At 39.3% G+C, this 14558-nt stretch overlaps 1 protein-coding gene across 3 annotated transcripts in view; it reads right to left on the reverse strand.

Annotated features, from left to right (window-relative positions):
• The window catches only part of Cacnb2 (calcium voltage-gated channel auxiliary subunit beta 2), a 303237-nt gene that overhangs the window by 101736 nt on the left and 186943 nt on the right, over positions 1 to 14558 (reverse strand). For all 3 annotated transcript variants that reach the window (XM_042686032.1, XM_042686031.1, XM_042686030.1), the window contains exon 3: positions 1266 to 1385. In XM_042686032.1, coding sequence (XP_042541966.1) covers positions 1266 to 1385 — 120 coding nt within the window. The remainder of the gene's footprint in view (positions 1 to 1265; positions 1386 to 14558) is intronic.

Consider the following 14558-nt stretch of genomic DNA (forward strand, 5'->3'; position numbering starts at 1 on the left):
GTCAAGGTCTGGGCTGAGAGGTCATGAGTGTTGTATAAAGGCTATCTAAGCTTCTGACACCAAATTCCAAGGCAGGATTCCCATAGCAACCCACACAGATTTCACTCAGAGATGCAACAGCTAACAGGGACCTTGTAATACTACCTTAATTTTTCTAATAAGATCAACATACCACTTAACTCAATTCCAAAGCCGTAGTTTTGTTTGTTTGTTTTTGGAAAGGTTACCACTTGACAAACTCAGGTCCCTTAAATTTGGACAATCATCTACTCTTTAGAAATAGTTTACATTCAAGTGGATGCATGGGGAGGGGGGAAAAGAATTCAAGTGACAATGACTTGAGTCATCATTTCATAATGAAATGAAATTCAGCCTGAAATAAATTCTTCCTCAACTTCCTATCTAGTTTCCAGTTTCCTTTTTCTTTCCTCACTTTAGTATAATTCCATAAAGAAGAAACAATTCCAAGGGGAGGGACTTTTTAAGGATTAATAAAATCCATTGTTGCTGGGCATCAGTGGCTCACGCCTGTAATCCTAGCTACTCAGGAGACTGAGATCTGAGGATCGAGGTTCAAAGCCAGCCCAAGCAGGAAAGTCCATGAGACTCTTATCTCCAATAAACCACCAGAAAACCAGAAGTAGCACTGTAGCTCAAGTGGTAGAGCACTAGCCTTGAGCTAAAGAGCTGAGGGGCAGCGCCCAGGGCCAGAGTTCAAGCCCGTGACCAACAAAAAAAAATAAATAAATGAAATCCATTATTACAGCATATACTTATTTGTTTAATTTAAAAGAAACCATTAAAAAATACGTAATGGGGTTAAATTTGTAGGAGAAGACTGTTGAAGGCTAAGAAAATAAACATTAGCTTATAGGAAATTTGGTGGTTTTTTTTTTTTTTTTAAAGAACAGGGTTAACTAGGAAAATGAAATAAATATTTTGATATGAGATGCAGCTTTTCTTTTTGTATACTTGAGATCCTTTTGTCTGGTCTAAATAAACCAGCTGCCCTTGGAAAGAAGCTGCTTAGATTATGAAAGAGCATAAAAGTAAAAATCCATGGTTACACACTACACTTCCTTTTTTTTTTTTTTAAGCCACTGGAAGAAACGATTCTATTCACTGTACCTTTTGAAACCAGGTAATGCTCGGCTCTGACAGAGCAAAATCCAAGCTTCAGGAGACACTTCCACAGGTAGTCCATTGCCAGCGCAGCCCCACCTACCTCTCAAAGAAAGGCCCTGGGAAGCCAGAAACAGGCTTACCTTTGCCTTTTCCAACTGGGCCTGGGCCTGCCGCTCTGCCTCTCTGCGCACTGCCTCACGGTCCTCCTCCAGAGACACATCTGAATCGGATGGACGGCTGGTGTAGGAGTCTGCCGAACCCTGCAGAGGAAAAATATATAGTTTAATACAAACTCACTCCATGATGTGTGCCTTGGAAAACTCTCATTGGCCTGGCAACTTGCTTCCTGGATTGTTCTATCAATTCCTGAAAAGAGACAAAATGGATTATTTATTTATTTATTTATTTTTGCAGTGACCCACTTAACAAAACCCACTTTCTTTGTTTGCCTTGAAGGCCATTCCCTAGGGTAGCTGAACCTACCAAGTTCTCATTCCTGCCCAAGGTTTCTCTTCCAAAACAACGAGACAAACGGGAACACAGAACAAGTGTTTTAGAATGCAATCAGCTTGGTACTGCAATGCTGAACAAGCTGAAGGGCACAGATGGCTTTCAAGGATAGTCTCAGAAACAATCTCCATTCTAAAGCAAGTATGGACCACAGGAAAGACACACCAACCTACCAAAATGCACACAGAAGTGGGGCTGTGAGGGGTTAGCAATTTGAACTCTGCAAAAATGTCACTGCTGTGATCATTCCTCCCCATAATCACAATAATCCTTCCTTACCTTTTTCTCCACCTGCTACCTTCTCCCACCGCACTGTAAGGCGCTAGCAGCCAGCTCCATTCCCGTCTTTGAGCAACACATTTAAAAATACCTGTGCATGGATATTTAACCAGAGCAGCCTACAGCAAACACCTGCGTGAGCGATCTCATTTGGCAAGAAATCACAATGCAGAAGGAACTGGGGGAAAAAAATATAGGAATCTCTCTCTCTCTCTCTCTCTCTCTCTCTCTCTCTCTCTCTCTCTCTCTCTCTCTCTCTCTCTCTTTCTCTCTCTCTCACTGCCTTACAATCAGGAGCATATTAACTAAAACAAACCACCCTCTCCATCAGCACGCACTGCAACAACAGCAAAGCAAAAGCAAACCACGTCTCTGGGAATGGAAGCCCTTTGCACTTACACAGATCTCAGAATTCCTCAGCCTTCCTCCCTTGGCTCTTTTCAGAAATCTGATCCAGGTGGCCTTCATTAGCCAGACAGCGCCTTTCTCATCCGCAGCTGCAGCCCCGGGCACAGATTCTCAGCTTGAACTGAGCCCTGGAGAATGCCAGCACCTTTCCCATCCATGCTCCAGGCAAGCCCCTCTTCTGTCCCCTGCTGCCTCCCCGGTGTTCATTCCTTGCCCCAGAAGCCTCTCATCCAGGCAGATTCTTATTTTCCCATTCCAAGGAGAAAAGGGGTGGGGGAGAGGAAAAAAAAAAGCAGCACACACTGGAATGCTTTCAAAATAAAGAACACCTCAAGTGCATTCAAAGACCGGTATCAACTCGTTCTAAACTTAATGCACCTTATTTCCTTGAATATTCTCTTCCCATCTCTTGGATTCTTGTCGGAAATGAATTGTGAGGAGATCTTTAAAAAAGCAGAAGTGCAGAAAATATAGGCAGCGGTATTTGCAAGTGCAAAGTTCAAGCCTTATCTTTAGAGATCTGGAGGGGGAGGGTGGAGGAGGGAGAGAGGAGGGAGAGAGGAAGGAGGAGGAGGACTTACTCCCCAGGAACTGGGCATGCTCCACATGTAGCCCTTTTACGCAAATGCTCACATCATACTGTTCGTCTATGTCAAATTGCCATTTTACATCAAAAGTGTAAACAGCTGGGAGAGTCTCTGCTTCTATAGTAACAGAGAACATGGAATGTTGATCGAATTTCTGTTTCACTGGGAGGCTGCTCTCAAAATCCAAGCATGCACTCTTCATTTAATAATCTTTTTTCTCATTACCTGTTACAGAAAGTATATCCTGTGCCATGAAGGTGATCTGCCTGTCCTAAATACTATAGACAATATTAGATGGCAAAATAAACAAACCCTGCTCATCCATCATCCTAATACTGCTTTTTATTGCTTTGTGACTTCTTCAGCAAGATGTAACAGTGAGATCTGGCCATTTAATTAGGACACCAAAGTAATCACAGCTCTATAAAGCAAAGAGTTTAACGGAGCTCAAAATGACTTTGGACTGCTTCTCCAACTGAGAAACTACCATTTGAAACAAGCCACTGGAATAAATAACTGAGTTGTTACAGCAATACTTCAGAAGAAATTTCAAGGCTTAGGTGATTTAGTAGCTTGTGTTAACAGTCACAGAATACAGTAATTGAGTCCAAATTCTCCTTGTGGATAAGGGAACTGAGGTTTGAGAAAGAAACATACCAGCATTATTCATTTCCTGTGCAAACTGAATTACCTTAAGACTTATTTATGAACAAGTATACACAGAGAATTTTTTTAAAGAAAATTCTAATATGGACTGCATATTTATGACTGTAACAAGAGGTCACTGTAAATTCTCATGCAAGTAAAAGAAATGTGTTAAATCTGAAGAGTAAAGGAGATTGAGAAAGAACTAGAGAAGAAAATAAAAAGTAAAAAAAAAACTAAAGAGAAGGAGAGAAAAAGAAAAAAGACATATAGACAGAAAGAGAAGGAAGGAGAGAAGAAAAATAGAGAGGAGGGGAGAAAGAATCTTATATTCTTCCTGTCCTCCTTTGCATTCTGGGCTAATATGAATCATCATGATTTAAATGCTAGAAAAAATTCAGAATAAGGGTTTCAGAATAAAAGCCAAAGTTTGTACCTCAATTCCACATTATTATATAAATCAATATTTTGATGTCTATTGTTATAAAGTGCATGAATATAGAAATGCATCACAAAATTTGTTCAAACACAATATACAAGGAACAAATGAGTCTTTCCACATTGACTTAAATGGCAGGTGAAGTCTAATCTTCCCAGGAACTTCTCATAGTAACAACAGCATACTACAAAATGACTAACAAGCACAATTTGACTCTATATTGGGTCACAGTCCCCATGACTACCCATCTTGCCAGTCACCCAGTTGAAGGTTTGGGTCATTTCTCTGCTAAGGTACAAAGTTTGTGTCATTCAGGGACCCATTATTTCAAGAAGTGCATAAGGAAAGGAAGAAGGTAACACACACACAGTGTGATCTCATTCCCTTTTAAGTAAAAAATTTTAAACCCTTGACTAATAATCAGATGTAACTTTGACTTTGCGTGATCCTGTTGACACCAATTTTCAGGTTTAAAATTTAAGCATTAGGGCTGGGAATGTGACTTAGGGGTAGAGTGCTTGCCTAGCATGCATGGAGCCCTGGGCTCAATTTCCAGTACCACATAAACAGAAAAAGTGAGAAGTAGTGCTGAGGTAGAGTGGTAGAGTGCTAGCCAAGAGCAAAAGAAGCTCAGGGACGGTACTCAGGCCCTGAGTTCAAGTTCCACGACTGGCAAAAAATAAAATCAAATTAAAATTAAGCATTAAAGAAAAGGTCTTCACCAAGTTTTACTGAGGATGTTTTGAATATCTGCCACAACTTACTAACATCATTTTTCTAGTAAATGATACAACTATGCAAGTGAGCTTTCCTATTAGCTTACTGAAGGACCCAGGTTCATTCCTTGCCTCTGTAGCGGTATAAACAAAAATTGAACGCATTTTTCAGAGCGAACTTAAAAATACCCCAATACAACTAACCATCACAAAGACAGTCACTGTTACAAGAGACTCCTGTTTTAGCCTCTCTTGTGGCTGCTGCATTGGGAAAGTCACCCTCTAAATATATGCATTACAATTAACCTCTTTCCCTTTGGGAGTATGGATTTGTGCAGTTAGAAGTGCTACATCTAATTAAGCGTTTGCCTTTGCTACCATATGGACTTTCTGGGTCATCGTGCCTCAAGTTGTCTTGAGTGAGGAACATCTGGCAGTCATTTTCATAACTCCTGAGCAAGTTCATTACAAGATGTACCCTGAAGCTCTCCAGTGCCTATAATGTGATTATTTCATCTTTTACAATATCTGTCCTGGTAGTCACATCCCATTTTCAGCCAGGCATATTTCCTCTTCTACAGGATAATAGTCACATTCCTCATTGCAAATTCCCAAGGACAACTGGAGCCTAATGCCTCCCCCACAGTTTATTCTAGACCTTCTCTTTTCTTCCAATCCTTAGAACTTATGCTACATATGTGTCCTTTGCTTAACCTCAGATTCATCCAGGCTTTTCTCAACTCTCCAGTTCTTTCTCCACTTTTGGACCAAATATTTGCAGAAGAAATCATCACCCTTTCTTTGCTTTTTATATTTTTTACTTGTATTTGTAAAGTAAGTTTGCTTTCTTTTTCTTTTGATATTGTACTCCACTGTTTCTATTCTTTTTTTTTTTTGCCAGTCCTGGGGCTTGGACGTTGTCCCTGAGCTCTTTTGCTCAAGGTTAGTGCTCTACCACTTGGGCCATGACACCACTTCCAGCTTTTTCAGAGTAGTTTATTAGAGATAAGAGTCTTATGGACTTTCCTGCCTGGGCTGGTTTCAAACCTCAATCCTCACATTTCAACCTCCTGAGTAGCTAGGATTGTAGGTGTGAGCCTCTGGCACCCAGCTGTTTCTAGTCTTCTATATTTCCAGCACTCATTTTCTTGATCCTTCTTGTATTTTTTAATATATTTTTAAAGATACTGTACAGAGGGGTTACAGTAACATGAGTAAGGTAACGAGTACATTTCCTATTGAGCATTGTTACCCTACCCTTTGTTTTTCCCCTATCACCCCTTCCTTCCCCACCTCCTCCCTTTCCCCTTCCCCCCACAAGTTATAAAGTTCATTTTCAACATAGTATCTTGTACATCTTATGGTTACAATGGGTCAACCTGTATCCTTGTTTCACCATTTTGTTATTTCCCTTCCCCTCCTCAAATTAGAAAAATGTATGTACAAGAAGCAGGGCACCAGAATCAAATACAGCGACAAGGTATTTTTTCTTTTAAATTCAAAATGGTAAGAGTTGTAAGCCTGTATCAGAGTGGCATGTGTGTCATTGAGTTCTGTTGGAATCTTCATATGAAAAGTAAAGCAATGCTCTTCTGCATAACCATTTTGTCATAATATACCAAGGATGCGGATTCTTTTCTTTTTCGCCTGAGACTGGGACTTGAACTCCATACCTGCTGGCTCCTTCCAACTGAGCCATGCCTCCAACTCCAGAATTCTGATTCTTGATGAAACTATGTCCTCTTATACCATCTCTCAAACCACCTCCTCATACATAGGACTATGCAACTCAAATGCCAACTCAACTCTGTTATTTTCCATGGCTCTCCCATGAGACAGGCATGCCCTCCTGGTCAGGCCCACATTTATTTTTTAAAGAATAAATAGAAAAAGACAAGGACCAAGGGGAAAGGTTCTATCTTGTACTGTCTGGAGGTAGATGGAGATCATCATTTGTTTAAATATATAATCATTTTCTTGTTTCTCAGAAGAATTAACTTTTGTACTTTGAAGTGTCCTAGCTTTCTCCTAAGACATGGGAATTGGTATCAATTAAAACAATTGATTAGTTTTAGTCTCTTCATAGGCAAAACCATAAATGACTCGCTGATAAGGAGACATCTAGACTGCAAAGGCCAAAATGATGCAATGTATTGAGATAAATTTAAGCTTTATAAATTTAATATTTTCTTACGTAGTCTATACTCCAGTTTGCAATTGTGAGGTAATTCATATAACTCAAAATTACACTATAATGAACATCTCAAATGTGATTGGGCTATCACCTGGCTAAATATCAAAATAACAGAAGTAACAGGAATCTTTACAAGGTCTGCCCTGTGTGATACTTCTGATTATGTTAAACCTACAATTAAGTTTTCACTGGATCAGAGACTAGGAAAATCTGTAAGCTTTGTGTAGCTATACTAGACAGTAACCAAATGATCAAATTTTCTAAGTTAAAAAGAAATCCTACCTGCCTGCCCAAACCACATACATTTATTAAGCACAGATTACTTTCACATTCTCAGTGATATAACTATAAGGCTAATACTGGGAAATACTTTTTCTTGAGCACTGATTACTTTGAAATTCTCAGTGATACTACTATAAGGTGAAAGCTAGAACTATGGCTATAAAAAAGAATAAGATGTTCCAGGCACCCATGGCACATGTCTGTAATGCTAGCTACTCAAGAGACTGAGACATGTATAATTGATGTTCAAATCCAGCCTGAGCAGAAAAGTCTGAAACGCTTATCTTCAAAAAGTCAGAGCGGAGGTATGGATCATGGCTCTAGTTGTAGGGACCAGTTGTGAATAAGCAAGTACAGTGCAGAGTCCTAAGTTGAAGCCCAGGTACAGGCCAAAAAAAAAGGATATTTCCTTTCAATCAACTTGATATTGTAGTGGAGGATTCTATTTTTTACAAGCGAGAGGAAAAATATTTGCTGTGGAAGAAAATTAGAAAGATTGAGATAATAGAATGACGTTGGGAAAAATAGCATTTCAGAGATGACAGTAAGACAAAACCAGAAGAACAAATGGGAAAACGCTTGTAAGGAAACATGCAGGGAAGAGAGAGGTGCACAGAATATGCTAAGGCCCTGAGGACAAGACAGCTATGACTGACAAAAAAGAGTAACTACTTTTCAGGAAGGCCGATTTATTTTCTCTCTGTCTCTGTCTCTCTCTCTCTCTCTCTCATTTGTTACATGTACATACATTCTCAGCTCCTGGAAATGGGAGAGTCCTGCATTTAGATGGAATTATCTGGGTCTGGTCTTGGGGCTTGAACTCTGGGCCTGGGTGCTGTCCCTCAGCTCTTCAGCTCAAGGCTAGCACTCTACCACTTGAGCCACAGTGCCACTTCCGGCTTTTTTTTCTTTTTACTTATGTGGTGCTGAGGAATTGAACCCAGGGCCTCAGGCATTCAAGGCAAGCGCTCTACCACTGAGCCACCTTCCCAACCCCTAGATGGAATTATCTGTAAGATAATTTTGCCTCTCTTAAAGAGTAGCTGTCAGAAAACTCTACAAACCTGGAAACATGGTGTCTTCGGATATTTAAACAGAAATTTTGGATTTTCGTCCTTCTAACTCAACTATCTGTGTTTCTTTTTCTTGTTGTTTTTTTTTTTTAAAGATTGACTTACATAATGTTAATACTTAGGACAGTCACCTTAGCATAATTGGGATTGATATACAATAAACAGAAACTGTTAAATTTTTGTGTTATGTGTGTGGGTCAGGGGTAGAAGGGGGGATCTTGGGGCTTGAACCCCAAGCCTAGGAGCTGTCCCTATGAATTTTTTGCATCAAGCCTAGCACTTTACCTCTTGGGCCACAGCTCCGCTTCCAGCTTTTCTTCCCTTCCCCATCCCCGAGGGTAGGAGATAAGTAATAGTAGCCAAGAATCTTATAGACTTTCCTGCCTAGACTGGCTTCAAACTGTGATCCCCAGATCTCAGCCTCCTGAGTAGCTAGGATTACAGGTATGAGCCACCAGTACCCCACCAATAGTTTCATTTTTAATGAAAGCTTACCCCATGTCAGGAACTATGCTGGATCACAAGCATTACCCATTTCTGCAGTGAATTTTTACTAATATGAAGACTGAGGCAGAAAAGGTATCTGACTGAAGATACATAGATATTCCATATATACATATATGTATATACAAAATTTTAGCAATATGAATTTGAATTTAAGTCCCATGAATGCATCAATTCCTAAGATAAAAACTGGAACTTATCTGTATATACAGCTAATGTTTCCATTATTCTTTTCTTTTTAATTGTGAAAACACTGTACAGAGGAGTTACAATTACATGGGCAAGATAATGAGTACATTTCTTATCAAGCATTGTTGCCTCCTCCTTTGTTTCCCCTTAAGTTTTCTTGGTCTCTCAGTTTCTCTTTCTCTGTCTCTCTTTCTCACTCTCCCCCCTCTCTCTCTCAGAGACACACACGCACACACACACACATACACACACAATTGTTCACCTTTTACCTTTCCAAAGGCTCAGTGAAGATACAATGAGGGGCCAATGAAAACACAGATAAACTGTTTTTTTGTTTTTGGTTGGTCGTGGGGCTTGAACTCTGGGTCTGGGCACTGTCCCTGAGATCTTCAGCTCAAGGCTAGCCCTCTACCACTTGAGCCACAGTGCCACTTCCAGTTTTAGTCTCATGGACTTTCCTGCCCAGGCTGGCTTTGAACCTCAATCCTCAGATCTCAGCCTCCTGGAAGCTAGGATTACAGGCATGAACTACTGGTACCCGGCTCTGAGTTTTGTTTTGTTTTGTTTTTTAAGACATTATACTTAAAATTTATATAGCAACCCCTTCTTCTAAATGACGTAAGGTTTTATATTTTGGAAATATGATTAAGGTTTATTTTGTGTATAAGTATGTAAAGTCTCTTTTATTATTAATTTTACTTTTTTGCCAGGACCTTCAAAGTTCCAACGCTAAAACTGCAGAACACTTGCTGTTAGAGCCACAGGAAGTCCTGGGGCTTGCTCTCTCTGCACATGAGGCTATTAAAAAGAAAAGAGGCACCTGGAGATTTTCTTACAGAGGGTTGAAAATATGTTCTAAATGGGACATGTGGAGTGAATGCTCACCACTGCTGCTACGGACTTCCGCTATCCCTACAGAGGGGCAGCTAAAATTCATAGCAGAAAACGTCACCATACAGATGGCATCCACAAAAGTCAGAGGTCTTCAAAAATCAAACCTGAGCTGGGTAGGGCAGTTCATGTGGGAATGGCGGAGGAAGTTACCTAGGCTAGCTAGCAAGAGTCTGTACCAAATAAACACCTGAAGAACACAACACCACCAAAACACCAGACAAATAGAAAGAAGACTGTTTAGGAAGAGAAGTGGAATCAGAAAGAAGGGAAAACAGAGGCAAGAGATGGTAATGGGGTGTATATATAAGATAAAGATCAAGGTGCATTATGCATAAGTGTGAAAATCTCACAATGAAACCCATTATTTTGTATGATGGATATATATTAATAAAAATCAAGTTAGTATAGGAAGAAGATATTTCTTTACCTAATTTTGAATGAGTATATAAAGCGTATAGAGAGGCACAAATAGTTGTGCATATGTGTGTGCATATTTGTGTGCATATATGTATATATATTCTCATTTACTATGGTAAGGAGGATTGAAAGAAGAGCCTCAAGGATGTTAAAAAATTCTCTACCACTGAACTCTATCTTAATTGGATAAATATAAATTTAAACATATATAAATAATATAAATGTAAAATTCCCATGAATATTAAGGATTCTTTACAACTTAACAAAGGCCCCTTGATAAAATTACACATCCTCATTTTAGATTTTGTAGTGAGGTTTGACATGGAAGCAAGCTTGGCTTTGAAGATTCTAGGCAAGTGAACTTCTACTGAGGGCCACCCCCAGCTCCCAGGCCTTTGCTTGAGTTACAAAACAAATGACTCTTGCTTTTGTCTTCAAAGATGAGTCCTTTCCCTTAGCCCCAACATCACAAATACTGCGCAGCCACCAACGCACCTCCAGGTAATTCCAGCAGCACAGCACACTGCCATGGGGCAGATAGGACTGCACTCCTTACAGACTTCAGCCTCTCACATGTTCCTGGCACAAACTTCAGCCATCCTACTTAAAAGAAAACTTAGTAAGAGATGAAGAGGTGTAAATAGAAAGGAAGATTAGAAAATCCATAAAAAAAAAAAACCCAACTCATCACAGAGGAAAGCGGACATCCAGACATCTCTATGAATATTTCCTTTTTGAATATCTAGCTGAAAAACTCTAAATTATGGTCCAGATACTTAGTAGGTTAGAAAATCTTACAGATAATTGAGCCAGGTGCTAGTGGCTCACACCTGTCATCCTACCTACTAAGGAGGCTGAGATCTTAAGATTGAGGTTCAGAACCTGCCTGGCAAGAAAGTAAAAGTACACACACACACACACACACACACACACACACACACACACACACACACACAGACACACATAGACACACACACACACACACACACACACACACGCTCGCACACGTACGCTATAAGTGAAGCTGTGGCTCAAGTGGTAGAGCATTTACCTTAACCAAAAAATGCTCAGGGACAGTGCCCAGACCTAGTTCAAGCCCAGGACTGGCACAAAAAGAGAACTACAAAAACTGAAGAACATTCATGCCTATATTTGTGATGATGAATATATTTGGTGAAACAAAACCCTGAATCATTTCTGTATATACATGCATATATATTGATATATTAATGTTAAATATGTTAATATAATACATATTAACAGAAGTTACAAGATTGGATTACTTGTTATCAGTGAGATATTTTTTGCTCAAGGCTAGAGTTCTTCCAGTTGAGCCACAGGCTCCTCTTCCAGATTTTTTAGTGGTTAATTAGAGGTCTCATAGACTTTCCTGTTTAGACTGTCTTCAAACCTCAATTCTCAGATCTCAGTAGCTAGGATGGATTAAGTAGCTAGGATGGATTACTTCTCTTTTTATTTTTTTCCCTTAATGTTAATGTTTTTGTGAATAAAAGCACAAAGTTCTTCCTATCAAAATTCAAACATCAAACAAAATACCTTGAAACTATTGGTATTGCAAAACAGATCCTAAGCACATACCTATATTTTTAACCTGTTGATCTATCCTTGATAAGTTTTATGATTTATTTTTATTACTGCTAACAGATGCAAGTAGACTCCTGACTTTCCATTGTTTTTAAGTAACAGGGAAAGAAAAACAATAGAGACTATTATTCTGTGCAAAGCAAGATAAAATCACATCTGAGATACCACAGTGAAAGAAGCCTTTTGGTGTAATTATTACATAAATATAACTAAAAAGGAATGGCAGGAAAGCAAAACAGCCTTACAGGGGAGGGAGGCACAGGTGGAAAGAGAAATGGATTAAGGAAGAGAGTGAATGAGAATGAATATGGTTGGTTGATGGCATTTATTTGCATGTATGAAAATGGAACTATGAAACCTGGTGAAAGAAGGGGGCAGAATGAGACTATATATATATATATATATATATATATATATATAGTATACATATAATGTATAATGTATATAAAGTGGGGGATGAAGAGGTTGATCAGAGGATATACTATTCTCATATATAGAAATGTCACAATACAAACCCCCTTGTACAACCAATAAAAAGATACTACAAAACCAAACCAAACAAAAAATAAAAGATCAAAGGCTGAGGTAGGAGTTATGTCAGGTAAGACATAAAAAGCCTCAGAAACAAAATGTTAACATTCTGAAGTATTGTATTCCCTGCTAAAAATGTATGAAATGATTGTTTAAATTTCCACTGAGCTTTCATCACGTGAGCACTTAGATAATTTGTTGGTACTGGGTGAGGTATTTAAGCAGGACAAATGACTCAGTAAATTGCTAGTAAATTATTAATATACTGTTCTAAAAGTCTGACCTTCTAGAAAGCTATGACTTTGGTTCAGAGAGATTTTTAATATCAAAAATAGGCTACACAATCAGGGATTTGCTTGGAAAAATACCAGTGGAATGGAGCTTTTAGTAATAGGCACGACAGAACACCCTAGTGACCTACTACAGTTAATTTACCCCTAAAGCGACTCACACACCTTTGGGAAAAACGAGGAGAAATCTGGTCCACATGCATCGATGTACATTAAAAGACAGGAAATTTTAGATTTTTCATCTAGAAACAAAATTTCCTGCTCATTTTCTATGAAAACTTTGCAATATCTGTTTCTCCATTTTTGTAGTCATTAAAAAATCTATATAACGGGCTGGGAAGGTGGCTCAGTGATAGAGCGCTTGCCCGGCATGCATGAGGCCCTGGATTCAATTCCTCAGCACCACATAAGCAAAAAGAAAAAAAGCCGGAAGTGGCGCTGTGGCTCAAGTGGTAGAGAGTTAGCCTTGAGCCGAAGAGCTTGAGGGACAGAGCCTAGGACCAGAGTTCAGGCCCCACGACTGAACCCCACCTCTCCCCAAAAAATATCTATATAACATTACTTGAATTTTTCAATTAGAGAAGAAATAATTTTCGTATTTATGATAAAAGAAAAAAGTATTCGGGCTGGGAATGTGGCTTAGGGGTAGAGTGCTTGGTTAGCATGCATGAAGCCCTGGGTTTGATTCCTCAGTACCACATAACCAGAAAAAAACTGAAAGTGGCAATGTGGCTCAAGTGGTAAAGAACTAGTATTGAGCAAAAGAAGCTAAGGGACAGTGCCCAGGCCCTGGTTCAAGCCCCAAGACCAGTAAAAAAAAAAACAAAAAAAAAATCAAGTTAGCCGGGCACCGGTGGCTCATGTCTGTAATCCTAGCTACTCAAGAGGCTGAGATCTGAGGATCACAGTTTGAAAGCAGCCAGAGCAGAGCAGAAAAGTCCCTGTGAGACTCTAATCTCCAATTAACTACTAAAAAACTAGAAGTCACATTGTGGCTCAAGTGCTAGCCTTGAGCACAAAGAGGTTCAGGACCAGTGCCCAGGCCCTAAGTTCAAGCCCCATAACTAACATATATGTATTATTCGTAATAATATATAATATATATTCAAGTTATTCTACAACATGACAAAATAGCCAAGACACAGGAAGCAGATACTCCTAATTTGGGGGATTCTCAGTACACCAATTCACCAGACCCCTGGGGCCATAGAGCCTCTTTATCCCTCTTAATTCTGCTTTCAGATCCATCTTTAGGTTTTCACTAAAATGTCTTTGTGAAGTGCCAATGTCAAAATCATGGTCTGACAGAGATAACTGTAGCATTGAAAATAGCAAGCTAAGAGCTCCCAAGATTCTTTTTTCTCTGATTAAGATTCCTCTAGGTTCTCATTTTCTGGCATTCAGAATATACATTTAGGTAATTATTTACATTATTCATTATATAGGTAATTGTTTACCTTAACAAGGAAGCATCACAAATACAAGGATTTCTGCTGCTTCTGGTTACTGTTTAACACCCAGGATCTAGCACAGGGCTTTGCATACAGCAAGAACTCCAGCAATGTTTGTTGGATAAAAATGTTTGTTATTCATTTCTATGAAACCATCACTGCTTGTCCTTTCCATCTCACTATCATAACCCTAGTGAAATTAATTAACATTACAAGAGTCATTCATCTCTTGTAGACTTTTTTTTTTTTTTTGCTGGTCCTGGGGCTTGAACTCTGGGCCTGGGCACTGCCTCTGAGCTCAAGGCTAGCACTCTACCACTTGAGCCACAGCTCCACTTTTGGCTTTTTCTATTTATTTGGTGCTGAGGAATCGAACCCAGGCTCTCATGCATGCTAGGCACGCACTCTATCACTGAGCC

The sequence above is a fragment of the Dipodomys spectabilis genome, unplaced genomic scaffold, assembly GCF_019054845.1.
Source record: "Dipodomys spectabilis isolate Male_0828 unplaced genomic scaffold, ASM1905484v1 ptg000096l, whole genome shotgun sequence".
Classification (NCBI taxonomy): Eukaryota; Metazoa; Chordata; class Mammalia; order Rodentia; family Heteromyidae; genus Dipodomys; species Dipodomys spectabilis.